Genomic DNA, 21,366 nt, shown 5'->3' on the forward strand with positions numbered 1-21,366 from the left:
TTCTTCGCTAATAAGGAACTTTTTCTAGATGGATAAACGTGAATGGAGCTTTAGAAATAGTGTATTACTGCAAAGAGATTTATGTTCCGAAGATGTATTTGATATCGAGCAGTTGCTTTCTGTTTAATTGAGCGGGAGGAAATCACGCGTGCGGCGCACGCGTAGGCGGTTATTAGAAACGACTTTTGGCTTTTTTTATTTTTATGCTCTTCCTGTTTCCTTTTTATCGCCTTCGTTTCTTTTTACAAATTTAACTTTCTTTTCAGGCAACCTTCGGAAACTTGAGCAAATTATAGACACTGCCGGTGTGACTATACACTTTAACTAAGAGCACACTTCGAGACCTCGAGGCCCACGTTACTGCTGTTTTTGCACCGTATTGCAGGAATGTGCACCTGATGGTTCTAAACCCGTGCGTCGACACCTCCGAGCCCTGTCCCCTGACGGGGACCCAGAGCTGGGTGAGCACATGGATCGTGTCACGTGTTCCTCTCCTTCCCTTTAATATTAGGTCCGCACGTGCGGAACCTATAACTAACAGTTACTTGGATCATGCGCACCTAACCCACTGCTTAACTGAATTGCCGCAAACTCGCAAGTGTATGTGCTACGCTGGCTAGATCTTCCTATTTCTTGTCCTGAACTGTGACAGAACCAAGAAGGGCACACTGTACCTGTAGTGCGGCCAGTGAGCGGGCTTTTAGGACAGTTGTGGCGGTGACCGGGTCTGTTCTATGCCGAATTACACAATGAAACAACGAGTGGTACCTAGATATCCTTACTGCAACAAATATCCTCCTCCAAGCGCCTAATTTCATTATGAAGACGAAGCATACTACCCCTTCCTCTCCGACGTTTGATGCGCCTGCTCAGTCAATTTCTCACCGAGTAAAATGAACCCCTATTGTAGAGTGCATTCAGAAAAATTGGCTGATCTCGGAGAGAGTGTAATCAATAATGGACCGATTCAGGAGAAGGCGTAATCCATGATCGCGTGAGTCACGTGGTGCAGGTTCTTGCAGTTTTGCCAGCCGGTCACCTGCCCGGTCGACTGCGAACTGTTCGTGTTCTTCACCACGTTTTGCTGCATAGCGTTCGCTATGCTGTAAAACGCGGTGCAGAACTGGAACAGTTCACAGTCTTCATATATAGCAGAGCTAAGAACGAGGACTAAAAGAGCACACACGACAGAACGGGTGCTTGTTACGAGCAGTTACATGCTCGTTACCGTGAATACCACAAAACGGCTGCAAGAGGGCAAAAACGTGAACCGCCTTCTTGGGGCGTACTTGCAAATAAAACCAAATCGCCTGTATCGCGTGCGGCTTCGCATGTCATTCCATTGGAGCGTTTCAATGAACGTTTCAATCTTCGCTGAAAGTTTATTTCACCAAATGCTTTGGATTTGCCGCAATATCTCGCGTCAGTATAGGCAATACGTTCGACATGGGTGCGTAAACCACGCAGCACTCTGCTCTGGCCGCCTTCTACTCAGCCACTGGCAACCTGGCTCACATAGTCATGGCTGTCCAGTTTCCGGGCAGCGCAAACTGGACAGAGGCTCACGTCAACGCCCTGGTCGAGAAGGTGAGGCATTCATTTTGACTTTCGGCTCCGGCCACGTGTTCACCGGGTGCCTTATAGCCTAAGATTTGATCGGTGTTGTGTGACCCCCCCCCCCCCCCCCAAGTGCTTCATTATTCACCTACTCGAATGCAATCTCGTGTACACAGCACTCGCGCTGATGAGCACCTTATTCGTGCATTAAGCACCTTATTCCTGCATTCAGTGCCGATATTCGCAACTTTGATGCAACCGTCAACAACCAAATTAAGCACCTTACATCATTTTCATTTATTACTTTTCAATTATTAGTTTCAGTGCACAAATCGCAATTGTGAAATCGCCAGCGGTCAGTCGTCAAGCGTGTTGCCGTAACATCGGCCCTTCCCCAAAGTAGTTGCGAAAAGCGTTGATGGCCCATCCCCACTTACTAGAAGATATCCTTTGAACTGCAGAACAGGAGTGCATAGAACCCGCCACAGTGGCTAGTCAGCTAAGGCGTTGCGCTGCTGAGCACGAGTTCGCGGGATCGAATCCCGGCCGCGGCGGCCGCATTTCGATGGAGGCGAAATGCAAAAACGCCCTTGTGCTTGCGTTGTTGTGCGCGCTTAAAGAACCCCAGGTGGACAAAATTCTTCCGGAGCCCTGCTCTACGGCATGCCTCATAATTAGAACTGGTTTTGGCACGTAAAACCCCAGAAAGAGGAAGGAGTGCATAGAGTACCAAAGCATTTCGTCCATGCCTTCCCGCTCAATTAACGTAGTGTTCGCGGTCGTTATGGCGCTCTTTAGTTCCATAATGAACTCTTTTAACATGTCGTTATGTTTAATAACATAAACGGATTACTGCGGACGCCGATGCTGGTGGTGCGATTTTGTAACAAAGACTATAGTGGCGGCCAACTTTCTGTGGCAGTGAAGAGGAAAGTTAAGAGAGGCGAAGCGCGCGTATGAAAGTGCTCTTGAAAATAGTCCTAGTCTCATTCGAGTTTGTTTAGGCTGGGGAACAGAATACAAAACTTTCATATATACTACTAGGTTTCTATAAAACAAGACATAAAAATACTTGTAGTGAGTGTCACACTTGAATATTCTTTTTTCCCTCTTACTCTCCCTCGTTTCGGCAAATCCGAAACTGTCGTAAACAGAAAGCGCTGCCAAAATCTTCCGGACTACTTGGCGCAGTAACATGTGTGCAGAACCAAGAAGGACACACTGTACTGTGTAGCGTGTAGCTTTCCCTTCAATTCCGCAGAAAGTAACCACCGGTATGTAATACCCACATCTCGCATTCCATGCCGAGTACTGTAACTACAACGACTATTTTGAGTTTCGCGCTGAAACCTCAGCGTTTTGTACGGCATTGTGGCGTCACCGACTTCAAACCACCTGTTGCGCTCGCGCTGTTCGGGCACGATAAAAGTTGTCCAAACATGGTGGGTTGCGGGTGCAATTTCGTTATAATGCAATGCAGGTCCTTCATCGACCGGTAAACAATTAACTAGACCCAACCAGATGCTGTCAAAGTCCGTGACGCCATGCAGAGCTGGTGCGTGAGCTTAAGGGCGGCGTCGCGACCCATTTTTTGCCATTGCGGTTTTGCTTTCTTACTAAACTAAACTAATTAAATTCTGGAGTTTTACGTACCGGCACTTTATGGTTTGGCGTTTTACGTTCTGGGAGTTTACACGTATAACTTAACAAATACAGTTGCTGTAGCGATATTTTCTTAATTTGTCTCTTCGTGTTTTTTTTCTTTCTTTTTCTCGCTGCATATGCATATGTAATAGTTAATGTGCTTTGCGACCAGTTAGTCTCATTAGTGGAATTGTGTGATTCATTTAAATAAAATGTTTTAGACATTGCATTTCGTTTTGTGTTTTGTTTTGCAGTTTGTTGTACACGATGCGCAACGACTGTTATGCATCGATCTGCATCATGCGCTGACACTGTCTGTCTGTACGGGGTGACGAGGGTGGTCACGTGGTGGTATTACTTTTCTCGCCACCCTTAGTTCCTTCGTTGAAACTGAAAAAAAAGATGATGCTGATTTGAAACCACGATATTAATTATGACCATCCGCGGTGTTCTTTGACGCGCATGTAATGCACGCTACACAAGCGTTCTTGCATTTAGAACCCATCGAAACGCGGCGGCAGCCGCCGCCGAGAGTCGACGCCATGACATTATGCTTAGCAGTGAAACCACTACGCAACCGAGGCGCGTGTCTGGCAAAGCTCCCTGTCATGCAAAAAGTACACTGTAAGAACGTTTACACCCTGAAAGGTGTTTGCTTGTCACACAGGTAACACCCCTACCGTTAGGGCCTTACAAAAACTTGTAGAGGACGACAACGCAGCTCTAACTAGACGTGCGATTACAAACGACGTAGTTGAAAACAATGTAATCATTGTAATGTAATCTGACAGCCTTGGGCGCAGAGGAATATCCGACAGGATATTTTCACAGAGATAGATTTGAAACGTTATTTATTGCACTTTTTATGTCGCCTGTCACAGCTGTCATCATTTTTACTTGCAAGAAAAAAGTCGGCAAACAAGACGCCATCACTGGTTCTCACCAACAATTTCATCTTACTCCTTAAACGTGAGGGTGTCATCCACGCGACAACCGAACATCCTTTATACACCCATAAAGGTGTAAAAGTGTCTGCTGTTTTGACCTTTCAGATGCGGAACTATAGCGTTCCTTTAAAACTTGCAATGTGCGCAACATCCGTACATGAGTGAGCCCACGTCTTCGCAAGAGACAAACCAGCAATATCCGTGACTTGGCATTGACACGATAGGAATCGTGTAGCTTCTCGGGAAAGCCCCAAGCGCCGCGAGCTACAGACAAAAGAGAGACGAGTGACCCGCGCAGGAAATTGACAGGCCGGTGATGGGCTAATGCGTCACCAACCACAACTGTCCATGTCCAACGGGAATATACGGTTTCTTTGCGATATGGTATGTTTGATTGTGAAGAGATAAATAAATGCGGCATCTGGAAAGATTAGTTGGCTGGCTGGAAGCTTTCAGCTGTGCGCGCACGCAGACTATCAGCCTCCTATCAGTTGCTTGCAAACAAGTGATGCCTGGGTTTAAGAAGTCTTCAAAACCTTTCTTTCGGTCGAAATTATCTTGCGAATAATACTTATCTCTAAGCGGGGTTCTCTTTTTGCGGTAATCCTTGAAGCAAGATAATAGAGAGTTTTAGTATTGCGGAAAATGTTTGCGTTAGCGTGTTATACGCACGCTAAATCTTTGCGGAACGCTGTTCGATAGAGTTTTAGTATAGCGTAAGACAACGATGGCGCCGCTAAGCGCAAAACTTCGCCGCGCCATCTAGCTGCGAGTAGACGAAGCAGCAAACTGAGCAGCTCGACAACCAAACTAGCCGTTTGGATCCACGCCAAGCCTTGGAAAGAGCCTGCATAGTCGAGCGCTTGGACACGGAAATTAATCGGTAACAACTTTGAGACGTATCGGACGCTGTTAGTAAGTTCAAAACAATTGAAGCGCGTAAACAATTATTAGGAAAATAAATTGGGCAACAATAATTTGAAGATTAATCTTGCCTCAGTCTGACGAGTGTTTACAGGCAGAGTTACGCTTTCGCTGTGCATGTGGAGTGTGCTTAACCTAGAATCGACAGCGAAAACAACGCTGTCTTATAGTCCGTAGGCCGTTACCGAAGCAAGAATGCCCGACGCGAAAACCAGCAGCACCATTTATTTGTAAATCAGCGAGTCCTACAAGGCAGCAGGACGAGACGATTTCTGCGAAGCGGCAGCCGTCGATTCCGAGGGTGCCGCCATGTTTTCAACGCTAAAAACTTAGCGAGCGTTTAGCGTCTCCGCTATATTCGAAAAATAGCGGACGCACGCTACGCGCAAAACTGAAATGGCGTTCTGAGCATGCGCCGTCTGACCTCGCTATTTTTGGGGGGTTTAGCGTGGTGCCATTTCCGCAATACTAAAACTGTCTAATAGCTGGAATCATAATTTTGAGTGCGCTTATTCAGTAAAGATACGCTGCACTACGCTCGGAGAATGCAGTTAGCTCACAAAGCTTCTTTTTTTTTTATGTAGTGACAATAGCGAAACCCTGAAAAAGTGCACGGAATTTATTTTGTGAGTTTGTTTTAATCGAAGGTGGTCAGAACGAGTCTGCACCATATAATGGCCAAAAGCAATAGACTTTCACAGGCAGTTGCGCTTAGCGTTTGCGCAAATGTTGGCCTAATTTCCTACCAATGTAAACCACGATATGATTACGAGTATAAAGCACGTCTTAGTGGGGACTCCAGATTTATTTTGACCGCCTAGACTTTCTTAACGTGCACGACCCTTTTTTTTTCGCCCCCATCGGAATGGTGCGTCCGCGACCGGGATCGAATCTGGGACCGCAACCTCAGCAGCGCACCACTAGCAACTAGATACCGCGGCAGCTGTGAAAAGGAGAAAACAGTGAATGAGTGCTGTTATTTGGGTGATAGTGTATAGTAACCTGGAACTGGTTTTTTTTTTTTTTTTTTTTTTTGAGAGGGCGTGTGGAGTCATTCTATTTTATGCGCCATTGTAACCGTGAAATTTATGTGTAAAACCCGCAGTAACAATGCACGGAACGCCTTTGTGACGTTTCTTCCGCATGTCGTCGCCCGATGTCGGTGTGTTCATAGTGTGTCGATAGTATACCGCTTTTGGACGGCGGCGCTGCTATCTATAGGCACCTTAGTGCATTCATTGCTCCCAGCGCGATTGTTGGGCTGCTGAGCACGAGGTCGCGGGATCGAATCCCGGCCACGGCGGCCGCATTTCGATGGGGGCGAAATGTGAAAACACCCGTGTACTTAGATTTAGGTGCACGTTAAAGAGCCCCCCAGGTGGTCCAAATCTCCGGAGTCCCCCTTGTCATCGTGTGTCGATAGTACCGCTTCTGGACGGCGGCGCTGCTATCTATAGATACCTTAGTAGTACATTCATTACAACCTGCGCGATGACCTTGCTCCAAACGGGGCCAAAATCTCTTTCGTTTGGTTATCGGTAAGAGGGAATGTTTCACGGCGTCAACTTGGGGGCCGTGATAACCGCGTAGCCATCGCGCTGCAGCGTATAGAAGGAATACGCCTGTGCCAGGCAAAGAAACGCCTAAACTTTTTTTCCACGTATTTACCAGTCTATAGTTAGCACGCGTGCTACTTATCAACGTTTCCCTATAGTATTTTGGCTTTGAAACACGTCAGAACCGCTATACTGAATACCCGCCTGATTAGTTTGACACCTCGAAACTATTCTTATCGTCTGGCCAATGTTCATCACTGTCTGATCACGCTTTCCTGGATATCTAAGCTGTCTGAGTAGGCGGCAGCTTCACTTTCTCAAGCGTTAATTTCCTAGATTGGAGCAAGCAAGCGCACATTTGATAAAAGTGGGAAAAAAGATCTGAAAAAGAAAACGTTAGCACCACGCCCACTTCTCCCATGAAGTTTATAACTCCAGCTTTCTCCTTTTATACTTCCTTTCATTATTTTTATGAGCTGAAGGGTATATCTGTTATGTTGGGCATAGTTTATCTTCTTATACGAAAGCACAAGACCCGCTGCAGACAAAGACAACTTTCAAGCTTTGTTGAAAGGAAAAAAAAAAGTAATTTGTCGTAGCTTTAAACTGAACACCGATAAACTACGGAGAGACTCTACTTGATACAAGATTACTGCCAAGCAGCGGTGAAATTTTGAGGGGCTCTTTCATAGCCGCCATAGTGCGGTACGAAGGTCTCTGTTGAACCGGTAGGAAGGGTCTGCACCTAGAGAGCCCAGCAGACGAAGGCTACAAGGACACAGAAACACACGACGAGCGCTTGCTAAAAGTTGAGGGTCCCGAAATCACAGTTGTTCGTGCGTAACATGTTTTTGCCGCTGGCAAGCCGCCTTCATTAATAACGTGTCCAACATCATGACTGGCTTACACACGCACTTGCGAACATTTCCATCATCAGAATGTTTTTGTGAATACGGGCCCCTACGAGGACAGAAAAACGCAGAAACCCACCGCGAGCGCCATGCAGTGCTTAGTTAGCACCCTTTGTTGTCTATATCTGCGTTCTCTCGTCGGTTGTGCACTGAAGCTAGCAGACCAAAGTACTTGTTTTTCAACAAAACTCGGTCACGGAACCTCAGACTCACTTGTGTGAACGCACCTTCTAACGACCATCTCGCACGTTTTATGCCTCCTTTTCGACCATTCATTCCGGGCTACATTTTCTCCGGGCTCGAACTTTGCGCAGGCTCGCTTCGTGCGCTGGGCCAAGCTGAGGGGCGTGGCGATCAAGGGAGACTGGACGGCAAACACGTCTGCGCCATTGCTTCAGGCGCTCACTGACTACGAGGCGCCCCGAAACGACTTTCTCGACTGGCCTGCTAAGTCCAAGCCATGAACGCGCACGCGCGGCCGTTTGACTGTGTGCGCTGGCATGCCATGTGACACGAGACGCAATATGGTGTTCAACGCGGGCTACACGAAAACGAGCCTTCAATTTCGTGCGCCCTGCCTCTGTCTTAAACTTCCTTTCTCTCTCTCACTACAGACATCCCATGTTCACGCTTCCAAACACCTTGTTGACACCGTTATGTGTATTTAGCGCAAAAAAATACATTTTAGAATGTACTTTGTGTTTGCAAGCACATTATGGCTTTAATGTGAAATTATTGTGCAGAATGGGCAGTCGATCTTCGTGGGTGGAAGTTGTGGCCGGAAACGCAGGGATAATGGAGGCGGCAACGTGTATAAAACAATGCAAGGGATTTACAGTGACTTGGGAATGTACGTTCAATGCAGCGACAAAACTGGGCCTTAAGTTTAGTACAGAGAAATGGGGAATTATGACCTTTAATAAAAATATGAATACTGACGTGGTATTAATTCAGCAGGAAGTCACACTTACTGTGAGGCACTATATATATCTAGGTGTATACTTAAACAAAGCAAAGACCTTCTGAAGTGTTTACCAAGAAGATCTAAGGTAATAAATGGAAGTGGAACTGCAATAATGAAACAGAGAACGCTTTGGGGCTACAATAAATACGAGGTGGTGCGAGGAATCTGTAAAAGTGCAGCGATGCCTGCGCTAACGTTCGCAAATGTTGTTCGAAAGCGAGGCAGATATTGTTCGGTGCGCCTGGCTCTAATTATGTGCTATAAGCAAGAAATCGTGTCGAGTTTAGAGATTAACCAGACGGAAGTGGGCCGACTGGCTTTGGGGACCCATGGTAAAACCACAAATGAGGCAGTGCAAGGTGACATGTGTTAGGCTTCTTTTGAAATCGGAGAAGCGCAGAGCAAGATTAGTTTTGAAGGAAGACTAAGGAACACGATTATAAAGAAATGGCCGGCTAAAGTACCTCAATAGCATGGTCAAGGAATACAGCAAGAGGTCACGAAAGTCGGAAGCTAAGTACAGGGCCATAGAAAGCGCAAATAGACAACCAGGCGCCATAAAAAAGAAACTGAGAGAAACAGAGATGGTGAATTGGATGCAAAGGGTAGAAGCAAAAAAGACCATGGAGATTTACAAAAAAAAACGCAAGAAAGAAATCAAGACGGAAAATCTCTATGATAACGCAAAAGGGAGTGCCTCGCTATTTCAGGTCCAAGCTGGCCGCCTCAAGAAAAAAAAAATACCCATGCAAATATGAGCCACAGAATGAGACGTGTGTGTGCCGAAAAAAAATAGAAAAAAGAGAAGAAAGAATGAAGAGAGAGAGATAGAGAGAAAGCGCCGGAAACGACTCGGCACATCCTAATGGAATGCCAAGATTTTGACCCAGCGTAGGCCCGTAGGGTGCGACGATCATCCAGAAGAGTTGTGATTCAAAGAACATGGAATGATTAACTGGTGAGCAGTCGATATATGTAAGAGACGCTAGGGTTTCGGTGGAAAAAAGCCGGGAAGGGATTGAGAGAACCGGAGTCATTGCAAGTGTAGGGAAATGCTACAGTAGATTCTTCATTGTAGAATCTTCATTGTGATCAAGGCACCCGTATGGGGCCCGAAATGTCACGTTGTTATTCTTATTTTATCCTTGGCGAGTGCATGTTTTCTGGCCCCAATTTCACTTTTTATAGCCTTAAAAGACCGTATGCACTATATGATACTGGGACTGTAAGGAGGCGTTTCAACAAGTAAAAGATAAAACACCAACAGCACTCGGAGTATTAGGTTAGGGATACATGAATGGCATTTAGTTATTGTGTTAGTACTGACACAAAGAAGCAGTGAAATAATCTGGCAGTAAGCACACTAAAAACTGGTAAGTTAAAAAGGCAGTGGTAACATTCGTTTCAGTGTGAAGAATACTAATGCGGGGCGAAAAGATTAACCTTTTGGTGGACAGTGTTTCCTGCAGGAGCAACAGCTCAAACAACATTTCTTTCCTCGTCGGCTACTGTCGGATTGGTACACAGCGCTATTTGATGACACGCCTGAGTATTTTCAACATCGGGAAGGAAAATTTAGAGGACACTTTACCAGCTACCTAGTCGTTGTTGGAGAACGAAAGGTACACATTTTAACTCCCACTACTCGACGTGCGAACACTGAGTTAGTCTAGTGCAATCGCAACAAAATTGTTTCTTTTATGTAAAAAAAAACAGCTTCTCAGTTTATTCTGCCTCAGACAACTTTACCGGTGCAACGTGTGGTAGTCTTGCACTATCACAGTCTACTGTTTATGTCTAATGTACCTGCAAAAAAAATCATGTTGCTCTAGGGCAAGTGCAACACTTGGAACACGTAGTATGTATACACTGTTAGGCTTGTAGGTCCTTATCGTGATGTGCGGGTAATAAGCGTGGCCATTGAGAAATCACATAGTATCCTAACAATCATATCTTGTTTCAATAACACTTCTATTTTGCGGTCAGCAGCCTTTTATTTTCACACAAAAGTACCGTTCAAGGCGCTGCTAATTCTACTGACGTCAAGGAACGTTGGGGTTAGTTCGTCTGTGCATGATCGAAATCTGATTAGTGCTCTGCGACAACACACGGCGCAATATGTCGCGTGTCTTCTGTCAGATTTTCAGTTGCGTCTTTGCCTACTGGACTCGCATTCATGCTCGTTAAATAAATAGGGCTCAACAACTACAGGCAGGACGTCGTTTTGCATAAGCACTTATAAGCACAACATAAGCAGTTAAATTTTGGAAATCACTGGGCAGTGACTCCCAAGAGACATGTTGCATGTTTCTCAAGGGGCACGTGACTGCGGCTAGCCTCACGATAGTCCCCGAATCGTTCAATCACCACCATCGCCTTCTCTGGTGCCCGGGACACGCGGGGGTACAGGGGAACGAACAGGCTAACGCGTTAGCTCGAGCGTCTACTAACCGAGCAATAGGGTCCGCTTCGAACCCCAGATCCTCACACTATCCCTCACAAAATCCAATCAATTTAAGTGCCAAAGACATCCTTGCTCATCAGCGTGGAGTCCGCAGATAATACCTGCCCCCTCACTCACAACTTAGCGGGAAATAGGCCTCCGATTGGCGCAAAATACAGACCGGGGTATTCCCCCATTGAAAAATGCTAAACGCCATGTATCCCACTCGCTGCATAGGGTCAAGTGCCCTTGGTGCGGTGGCATACCCACCCTAATGCATGTAACCTGAGAGTGAAATAAGCATCCTCATAGGCCAACTAACAATATCACAATGGAGCAGTGGGAGACACAGCGCGCCCGTTCCGACTTGGCAAGACAAAAGTCCTTAATTAACCAGGTCAGGCAGGCGGCAGAGGCAAGTGGGGCCCTGGACTGAGGGGCTCCGACCACCGCTCCTTAAAATGCTTGCATGTCAAATAAAGTTTATATATATATATATATATTGTAATGAAGAGAATGACTCACGGAGGCTCCCGCGCTCGGACTGCGGGCGCGGGCAAGAGAGAGGAAGACGAAGCAGAAGTAAACCAGGCGTTCTGGCGGAAGGCCGATTGTCTGTCTGCTTCTCCACATTACAATGGCGCAGCCTACAAAGAACCTGTCTTAAGGTGTTCCAGCCTTCAGTGTTCCTCGCACGGTGCTTCGGCGTGCCGGGTCCCTCCTTCCCAAGAACGCCGTTCACGCTTCCCCCGGTATGGAGCCCGCCACCCTACCGTCGCAGGTATCCACTGCACCGTCCGGGGACGGCGTCCAAGCCTCCTCGGCGGCTCTCGGACAGGGATGTACTGATGCCCTCATCCACGCCATCGCCGAGCTGACACAACAGCTCCAGGATATGACGACCGCGTTCGCGTCCGTCGACGGTTGCATCCTGCCTGGGAACGCCGTCCACGCTTCCCTGCCGCCGGCGTTCGTGGAAATACCAACGTTTCGCGGCTTTCCAGACGACGTCACCCTTTGGCTCCGCAACATCAATGCCTTGGGTGATCGTCATGCCTGGCCCGACCTCACAAGATGGCTGGTTGCAGCACAACGACTATGCGGTGCCGCCAAGGCATGGGAAAGCTATGAAGGCATCAGGCAGCTTTCCTGGTCTGCATGGAGCGCAGCTTTGATAGCTGCCTTCGGCCCACTTCCCTATGCCGGCGGTGAGTCCGATCAGCACAGTTCTGCGCACGGCGCTCCGGAGAGCTACCGCTTCGATCCTGCGGCAGATGTGCCCAGCAACGCCTCAACAGGGAGAGCCGCAGGCTGCCCCGCCGTAGGTGCCGGCTCACCGGCTGTCGTCGTCGGCTCTACCGAAGACGGTGGGACAGCGCTTCGGGCCCTCCGTATTGGACCTGCCTTGCCTGGGAACGCCGTCCACGCTTCCCTTGGCGAAAATAACATGCCCGGCACTTCTTCGACTCCTCAGCCACCAAGGTATGCCGTCGATGCTTCCTTGGTGGTAGAACCGGCTGCCACGACTACCACAACGACCGCACTATCCGTGGACACCGGTCCTGGTACCTCGGGCAGCTGGACAAGCAGCCTGGCGGAGATGAGGCACCGCGATTTCCAGCAGCCAGCGGGAATAGCCCGGCAAACCACTGCTCTTGCTGTGACCCACCGCCAGGTGGCCTCGGAGCTTACGCATTCCAGAAGAGCCGTTCAACCCATAACACCTGTTGGCGGAAGCGAAGTTCGAGTTCACGAGCGACGGCCGTCTACGCCTCTGAACATCGCGGGTCCGTCGAGCTGCGATGATGGGGAGCTACCGGTCCGCAACCGTGATCTGTCTATGGATTGCGCAGACGATAAACTTCTGGACCCGCCGGAGCCACACCTCGGGATTTCGCAGCAACCGTTGGCTGAACGTGCGACCATTCGCTACGCACTGAGTGAGGTCTCACTAAAGGAAGCCCAGGCGGCTGGCATCGCTGAGACCGTAATTATCAAAGACCTCATCGTGCCGCCTAAATGTCCCTATCATACGAACAAGATACCACAGAATAAAGCGCAGAAACAGCTGTTCCCTGGTTCAAGCGCGGAAAATATCGCGGGCTCTGACCAGGCATCGCTTTTGACTCCGCCTTCGGACATAGATGACTCGGCAGCAGTAGGCATATTGTGGAGCTTCGCCGATTCGAGTGCATTGGCGAGCCTTGACCCGTCACCGGCAACGTCGCGAAGAGGCACACGATGGTTGAGCACAGCATTTGGCTGTGTGCATGGCGCATCAGTGCGGCCAGCCGCTGTGCAGTGTGCCGTGCTTTGCCAAGTGCGACCTGAGCGCAACACTCAGTGCCGACCGCCAGAAAAGCTGGTTGCGCACAGGACGGCCCTAACGATGACGACTCCCATTCCCCAAGTCATGTAGATTATATATCTGCATCACCAGCACGCTCTCTCAATCACCTGAGCTATCTTCGGCAGCGTGGCCGAGTGTAATGAAGAGAATGACTCACGGAGGCTCCCGCGCTCGGACTGCGGGCGCGGGCAAGAGAGAGGAAGACGAAGCAGAAGTAAACCAGGCGTTCTGGCGGAAGGCCGATTGTCTGTCTGCTTCTCCACATTACAATATATATATATATATATATATATATAACCAACATCCATACATGGCGACCATCTCGAAGACCTAGTTCGTGTTGGCACCAGAGAGAGAGAGAGAGAGAGAGAAACATGCTTTAATGAGATGCGCGCGAGAAACGTAGGTGTGATTGTGGCTTAATGCAGTCGTGGCAATCCAAGAAGATGCGCTCAACTCCTTTCTTGTGGGACGTTTTACAAACGAATTCTGAAAATAGAACTGCCGATAATCACTTTCAGTATTCGTTTCTTGCCATGTGGAGAGGCAGGAGGAGTGCCGGCTGACCAACTAATGCTTTTGTGTATGAGCAGAGGATGGAAAACGCGCATGGCTGTGCATGGCGCTTGCCAGTAGATGCAAGGTCTGCGAGAAAATACTTAATTGATAAGTAGTACCTACACGCGCGATGCCCTAAAGGACGTGATGGAACCCCCTGAATGGTTTCAGAAACTTGATGTTTTGGTGACTGTGATGGCCTCTCCCAAGGGCTTTAAAATTTGTACAATCTCGACATAATAATGCAATATTTTCTGTTTAGCACCACGTGAGAGGCTTTGTACGTGTGTACGTATTGTGGCTAACAACGCAGTAAAGGAATAAAAAGGGCTGTGGCTTAATGGCTAGAGCAATGGGCTGCTGCACCTGATGGTAGAGGTTCTAATCCCGTCGCAGGACGCTCTTCCTTCATTTTTATTTTTTTAAGAGTGAGGAGCAATATTTTCGATGAGAACCCGACCAGCGACCGACCGACTCAGGCGAAACCATGGAACGGTTGGCAAATAAAGGTTCGCATTAAAATAGAGACGTACACAGCAGCGCTCATTCGAGATGGAATATGTTTATTCAATGAAGAACGTTCATGTATACATTTGCATAAACACAGCGCATCACGACTCAAGTGTCATCAAAACTTAACAGAAGATATGGATCACGACGATCAACAAACTCAAGCACAGAAAAGTGCTTGCAATGCTATGGAATTTCACGGAAGTGTCAAAGGCCATATTGTAGTACATCCGGGATGACAAATCAAAGATACCCATCTGAAATATCGCAGCACGTTGTTGTCAACGCAGTGTACATCTGTACTTCTGTTAAGTTTCATTTCCACAAGCCTGATGGTTCTGATGGAACGCACGGTTAAAAGAACATTAGCACTTATGAAGCGTAGTCGAAATGACCAGCCAACAATCTTTACCACGAAAATCCCTAATGTGAGCGTGTATAATACGTTATACAACATTTTAAGTAGTTTCTAGTGTTGTCTAGTAACGTCTGAATAGTGGCTACAACTAATGTTATCAGCTTGCTTGCAGATTCCGTCGCCAGGCATGAAGATGTAGCATGGATTCACAGCTTTGTCTTTTTCGATGCGTGGAAAATAAATATTCCAATACGTAAACGTAGAGATGATGGTGATAGTGACTTTCGGCCTTGAGAGGATGAAAAGTGCGGTCTAGAGATTTTTGCGAGACTAAAATTTCGCGCGCATTTGCTTCGATATATGATTTCAACAAGGGAAGAATCTGTGAAGCACCGACCAGTCACAAATGTATGGCATGCATCATACTTATGAAACATACACCGCGCAACATGCCTGGCATGATTGAGAACCATCTAAACTGTACACAACCTTTCAATATACGCGGTGCAACTTTCTTTGCATGACCAGGAATCAGTTGGCTCTGTGTAGCCCGTAGGATCAACGCCGACCTTCAATAGCTTCACGCACCGTCGCCTCAGTTAGTGCACGGCAACACTAGTGGTAATGTGCACTAAATTCAGGCGCTTCGTTTTGACAATATATGTGATGATGCTCTATGTACCCTCGGAATAAGTTCACGTAACGCACAACCGCGTCGAGAAGGCTGTCAGAAAGATCATTGTGATGCAATGTTCTTCGGTCGCAGCACGGGCATGCGCATCCATGGAGGTTTCAAACGACGGCCGTGGCATCTGGCACCAGGGGCTGGTTGTCCTCGCCCTCCAGGTCCTGGAGGATCATGTGGGCCGCCTTCTCCGCTATCATCATGGTGGGGCCGTTCAAGTGCGCCGACAGCGGCTCGGGCATCACCGATGCATCCACCACTCGTAGGCCTTGCACGCCGCCCAGCACCCTGCACGTACGCGCATGCGCGCGAAGCCATTTAGGTTAAGTCACGCACAAGGTAGAGGCCGAGCTCCTAAAGTGAGGTTCCCCGGTTTTTTTTTTTTTTTTTTTTTTACACATGAGCCTATGTGCCCCCACTTTAAAGATTCTCGGTGCGGGTGTATGAAGCTCGGCGATAAAAGTTGGCACAGTGCCAAGAATGAGGTCAGCGGCGATGCTGTCCCGGCGGATGATGCCGCCACGACGGAGCCGAGCGAGGGAAAGGGAACACCTGCTGCCGCAGTAGCGCGTGAGGGGAGAGGGCAAAGCCGCGACGTCTCGTCACCCTGGCTCTTGGAAGCCTGTAATATCCCCGTGTTCCTTGGTCGCGCATGTTCTAGCCTGCGTTCTAATGCGCCTTCGTAAGGCCAAATTCCAACGCGCTCGCGTGCCCGCGAGGAGTTCATAACTCGAAGGACTGCTCAGCGACGTTCAATTGGACAATAATGCTTTCGCATTCACAACTCATAAGAAGCGCTATTGTCCTCGAAGATGGTAGAATTCTGCGTAAAAGCATAAAGTATGCTTTGGTAAATTTAAAATATATGCCTGAAAGGGAAATGAAGTGGAGCATTTCGAAACGCTACTCGATTTCCAAAGTTCTCGTTTTGTTTACAAAGGCCTGATTATGAGGGCTGGAAAGTTATCGTTTGCCTACTCTACGTCATAATCTTGCGTTTATGCCGATCAGGGAGCGAGTGTGACCTTGATGGTGACGTGGCATGGTTAAGAAACAGCGCGAACACTTAAGAATAGCTAATGGACAAAAGTAACTGTTGGTAGTGAGTTCTTATAAAGTGGAAATTAAAAATGCTACAGATGGGCTCCGAATACATAAATACTTGTTTGTTTCTTTTCTTATGAACATTTTTTATATTTTGTTAACCACAGCTTAAATTTTTTCAGGAAAGCTAGAAGCGCGCTGCCGAAAAAAATTATATATATGTATATATATATATATATATATATATATATATATATATATATATATATATATATATATATATTAGAAGCCAACAATCAATGACAATAAGTGCTGCATAGAGGATATTATATGTCGGTATTGGTTGAAAAAAAAGAAGTTATACATAAATGGAAATGACAGTGGATGAAAAGGCAACAGGTGGGATACGAACCCGCGTCTTCGCATTACGCGTGCGATGCCCTTACCAATTGAACTACCGCGGCGCAGTTTTCCCATCCACTTTCCGGGGTACTTATGTTGATCTACTAGAACTAACCCTGGGAGTGTTAGCCGGTGCTACCACTCATGGCCTTGGCGGCGGATGTGGAACATCCGTTCTGCCACAGGCGTCACGTCTACGTCAACTTTTCGGGTGAGGGCAACTGGTCCATAAACCCACACATGCTACCTGAAGGCATCAAATCTGCCGGATTCGAGGCCCTCGATAAGCTAGCAGCCGATGCAATATCAACTCTACATAAAAGTTATGGGTAAAGAAGGAAATACGCACAATGCAAAATTCAGATACAATACGTGTTCACGAAAGGGCAAAATTGCCATCCACCCAAACGTATAGCATGAGACTATACAAATGAGACCCATATGGGTTTCTCGGAAAATAATTGAGATTGCTAGATTTGCCATATTCTGTTTCGAGTTATCGATTGCTTCGCCCTCGCGCTGCGATCTGCTAATCACTTCGTTTGCTCAGATGGAAGAGCGACCACTCTCTTTGGGTGGTCGCTTTGGTCCCGAGCTCCCGAGGTCCCGCCTTTGGTCCCGAGCTCGAATCCCGGAGCAGGACGAATTTTTCCTCAACTGCGAAGCCTTCTTTCTAACATTCAGGGGGACAACAATTTTGCCTTTCATGATACTTCACCCGCCATGTGTGATGCCAAAGAACTGATTTCCGAAATGTCTTCATGTGCTGTTTATTTATTTTATTTACAGTGCGCCCTGCAGCGCCGAAGCGTTATAGCAGGGAAGTGGGTACGCTGACGAAGGATGAAGTGCCACTTAAAAAGACGCGAGAACAAGTTTATATGCGTTGCATTTAAACGTACAATACACCGTCAACACAAGAAATTCAGAACCTCAAAATAAGAAATAAAACGACAATAAAGGAACATTTAGCACCAAAAAAATCACCATTCGGTTCGGTTAGATAAACAGTATAATTTGCAAATCAATTCCAATTATGAACTTTCGCGACTGATTTAACCGCTTACCGTACAGTTTGCTACATTTTAAAAACTAAGTTGAAATTGGAGTTAGAAGCTTGACTAGCTTCACTGCTCGGAAAAGAGAAAACGCTTAATGGTAATGGATAATTAGTTTGAATAATGTTATTTAACGTGATACAGACCTCATGTTTCTACAGTAAAATAAAGGATATGATATGAAGCTTTTGAAAAATGTACTTATGAAAGCAGTGCTGAGGATACCCGTCGCTATGTAAAAGACTGCATAGGAAGTGAACTGACATTGAATACGTGTACCCATGCTTTATCGTTCGTCTGAATGTATTACGAGCCTAGATTTGCCCAACCGTAATAGCAGAAGCTTGAGAATGTTCGTGCTGTCGCGTTCCTGCTCGACCATTCCGAGCCATCCGAGGACGCTCTGCGCAGCTTAACATTCCTGGTCTTGGGCACATTCGCGTGGCGACAAGCGATCGATCGTTAAAGAACCCCAGGTGGTTCAACTTAATCTGGCGTCCCCTACTACGGCGTGCCTCATAATTAAATCGTGGTTTTGGCAAATATATATATATTTTTTTCATGTTTCAGAGCGTGTGTGTTAAAAGTGGGCTGTCCGCGCTTTCTGTGCAGCCACCGAAGTGACCGTGAAAAACTGTCGCTGTTTGAGGATTTAAGCCTTTCGAAGCTAAGCACCCGAAATGTACAAAAAGAACGCGCTTGTCCGGTCATGCGAAAGGCCGCGAGAATCATATCAAGGTTAGTCGCGTCCTTGAAGAAAAGAAAATTTGTGGGGCCTCAACTTTCTTATGGGACGGATTAGCGGTGACGCTGTTTAGGCTGCATACACGGGCTGTATACATTATGAAATCATACATTTTTTTTTTTCATACGGCACCACACTACGCCGACACAAGCTCCGCCGTGGTCTCCGCACCTACCATGCATCTGCGCAACCGCTGCAGCAGCCGCACCGGCACCTCCGACGCGCGTGACGTTATAACTATTCGCGGTATAGTTATAACGTCACACGTTATAACTATAACAGTAATAAAACTATTCGCGGATGACTGTGTTAATTACCGTAAAATTACTAATCCTTCCGATTCACAAGAACTGCAGGACGATCTTAATCGCATAACTGAGTGGTGTTCTAATTGGTGTATGCAACTAAATTCAAATAAATGCAAGGCCATGCGCATATCTCGTAACACTGCCATTCACACGTACTTTATTAATGGTGCACCAGTGACGTCAGTTACCTCGTACAAGTATCTCGGCCTTCACATATCAAATAACCTTTCTTGGCATTGGCATATTGACTATGTTACTAATAACGCTAACCGCACGCTTGGTTACTTGCGCCGTAATTTTAGCTCTGCCCCTTCCTCCTTGAAACTAACTTTATACAAAACTTTAGTTCGCTCCAAATTGGAGTATGCTTCAGCCCTCTGGGATCCGGCTCAGTCCTCATTAGTTGCCACTCTAGAGAGTATTCAAAACCACAGTGCACGCTTTATCATGTCTAATTACTCTCGCTATGCAAGTGTCTCATCAATGAAACTCTTAACTTACCTGATCTTTCGTCACGCCGCAAATGTTCCCGTCTCTCCCTTTTTCACAAAGTTTTTCATTTGAACCCCTTTTAAAAGAAACCCTTCTTGCCCCTCCGTCTTTTATTTCGTCCCGCACTGACCACAGCCTCAAAGTCGGGGTGCTTTTGTGCCGCACAAACCGGTACAGTTACTCATTCATCCCTAGGACAAGCATGGACTGGAATCGCCTTTCCGCATCAGTCGCACTCATCACCGACCCTACCAACTTCAAGACCGCTGTTCAGAATGCCATTTGTTAATATTTTTTGTATGTATTTTTACTGCATTGTTTGTTTTTTGACTCCCCTCCTTTCTGTAACGCCTTCGGGCCTTGAAAGTATGTGAAATAAATAAATAAATAAATAAATAAATAAATAAATAAATAAATAACCACAGGAGCGCAGGCCACGTGCACAGGTGCCGTCGCCACACTCTTTCTCCCTCTCCCCCTACTGGTCTCCACTACTGCAGCGCTGTCGCCACACTCTTTCCCCCTGTACCCTACCTGTCGTCATTCCTGTCGAGCGCCGTGTCCCCGATACGCACGTAAGCCGCCAAGAGTACTCCCCCCCCCCCCCCCCCCCCCTCCCGCAGGGAATGCATGCGCGGTTTGCATAGGGAGGCTGGAGGTAAGCACCTTCGCCCTAAAACGGCTCAGCGCAAGGTACCTGCGCGTTTTGCCGTGGTGCGAGCCTCGAACAAGCGAAACCGGGGAAGTTCGTGTGTACAACGCATACCTGAGCTGCGGGTCGACGACGGCGTCGCTGGCGTTGCCCATCTTGCAGGTGCCCGACGGGTGCCACAGGGCGGTGGTGTAGTGCCTCGCCAGGCACTCCAGGTACTCGTCGCTCCACAGCAGGTGCCGCTCGCAGCCCGGGAAGTGGCGAGGCCAGAGTCGCGAGCCGAGCTGCTTGAAGGCCTTCGTCTCGGCGATGCGTGCCGAGGCCTTCATGCCTGCGCGCAGAGGAAGAGTCCGCACCGGGCGGGAAGGGTGTCCACACGAATCCACGCCAACGAGTGAGCGACGTTAGTATTGATGAAAGCGGGGCTTGCTGGTTAATGTCATTACAAAACATGTTTACAGTGCCAATGACGGTAAAAGTCCATCCTCTCCATTTTGTGTTTGTGCTTTTTCCTCCTTCTACTGTAAACGCAACGCAGAAGCCGAGAACGTCAAACCAGTCGTGTTGTGCTCATCGTAACAACGACAGCGAGGAACGGACAAACAAAACGAAAGCAGGCACGAAATAGCGTTGTTTCGTGTACACAGGAAGGGACTAGTGACTGATGACAAGGCATGTATGCTGCTGCTATCCCTAGCAGCTGAATTTCGGTACTCTTTCAAGGCGACATAGTGTTCCACTAGGTTTAAAAAAAGAACACACGGGCTGAAATTCGACAGCTGGCATTTACTTTTAAACTAATTTCAGTCAAGGATGCAATTATACAACTTTAAAACGTTTAGTCATGGTTTTCGTTACGGTTAATTTTTTTTTTTTCATTGTGGGATCTTGCATGCCGAAACCACTATCTGATTATGAGCCACATGGTAGTGTTTTCGACCACCTGGGGTTCTTTCACGTGCACCTGAATCTAAGTACACGGGTGTTTTCGCATTTCGCCCCCATCGATATACGGCCACCGTGGCCGGCATTTGATCGCGCGACCTCGTGCTTAGCAGTCCAGCACCACAGCTCTTCGCATCCTGCACCTACGACACCAAAAATAGCTTCATCCAACATCATGATAACGTCGGTGTCGATGCCAACGCGCCGCGTCAGAGTAACGTTGATATACCCGTCTGCACGTAAGCGTCATACTATGTTTGCACCACATCTGGAAAGCGGCGACCACGTGAGATGCACCCAGACGTACTACTTC

General features: G+C 47.5%; 2 protein-coding genes across 2 annotated transcripts in view; one reads left to right on the forward strand and one right to left on the reverse strand.

Annotated features, from left to right (window-relative positions):
* The first annotated feature begins 390 nt into the window (after positions 1-390).
* LOC125944521 (uncharacterized) lies at positions 391-8,087 on the forward strand. Its single transcript, XM_049665018.1, has 3 exons — positions 391-461; positions 1,468-1,587; positions 7,854-8,087. Exons 1-3 carry the CDS (start codon positions 399-401, stop codon positions 8,001-8,003), a joined length of 333 nt encoding a protein of 110 aa, XP_049520975.1. The 5' UTR covers positions 391-398; the 3' UTR covers positions 8,004-8,087.
* A 7,152-nt stretch (positions 8,088-15,239) lies between these two features.
* Positions 15,240-21,366, reverse strand: part of LOC119444713 (glucose dehydrogenase [FAD, quinone]) — a 37,205-nt gene continuing 31,078 nt past the window's right edge. The window contains exons 10-11 of the mRNA XM_049664712.1: positions 20,223-20,439; positions 15,240-15,695 (exon numbers count right to left, since the gene is read on the reverse strand). Coding sequence (XP_049520669.1) covers positions 15,515-15,695; positions 20,223-20,439 — 398 coding nt within the window. The 3' untranslated portion in view covers positions 15,240-15,514. The remainder of the gene's footprint in view (positions 15,696-20,222; positions 20,440-21,366) is intronic.

This window comes from Dermacentor silvarum, chromosome 3 (genome assembly GCF_013339745.2).
Source record: "Dermacentor silvarum isolate Dsil-2018 chromosome 3, BIME_Dsil_1.4, whole genome shotgun sequence".
Lineage (NCBI taxonomy): Eukaryota > Metazoa > Arthropoda > Arachnida > Ixodida > Ixodidae > Dermacentor > Dermacentor silvarum.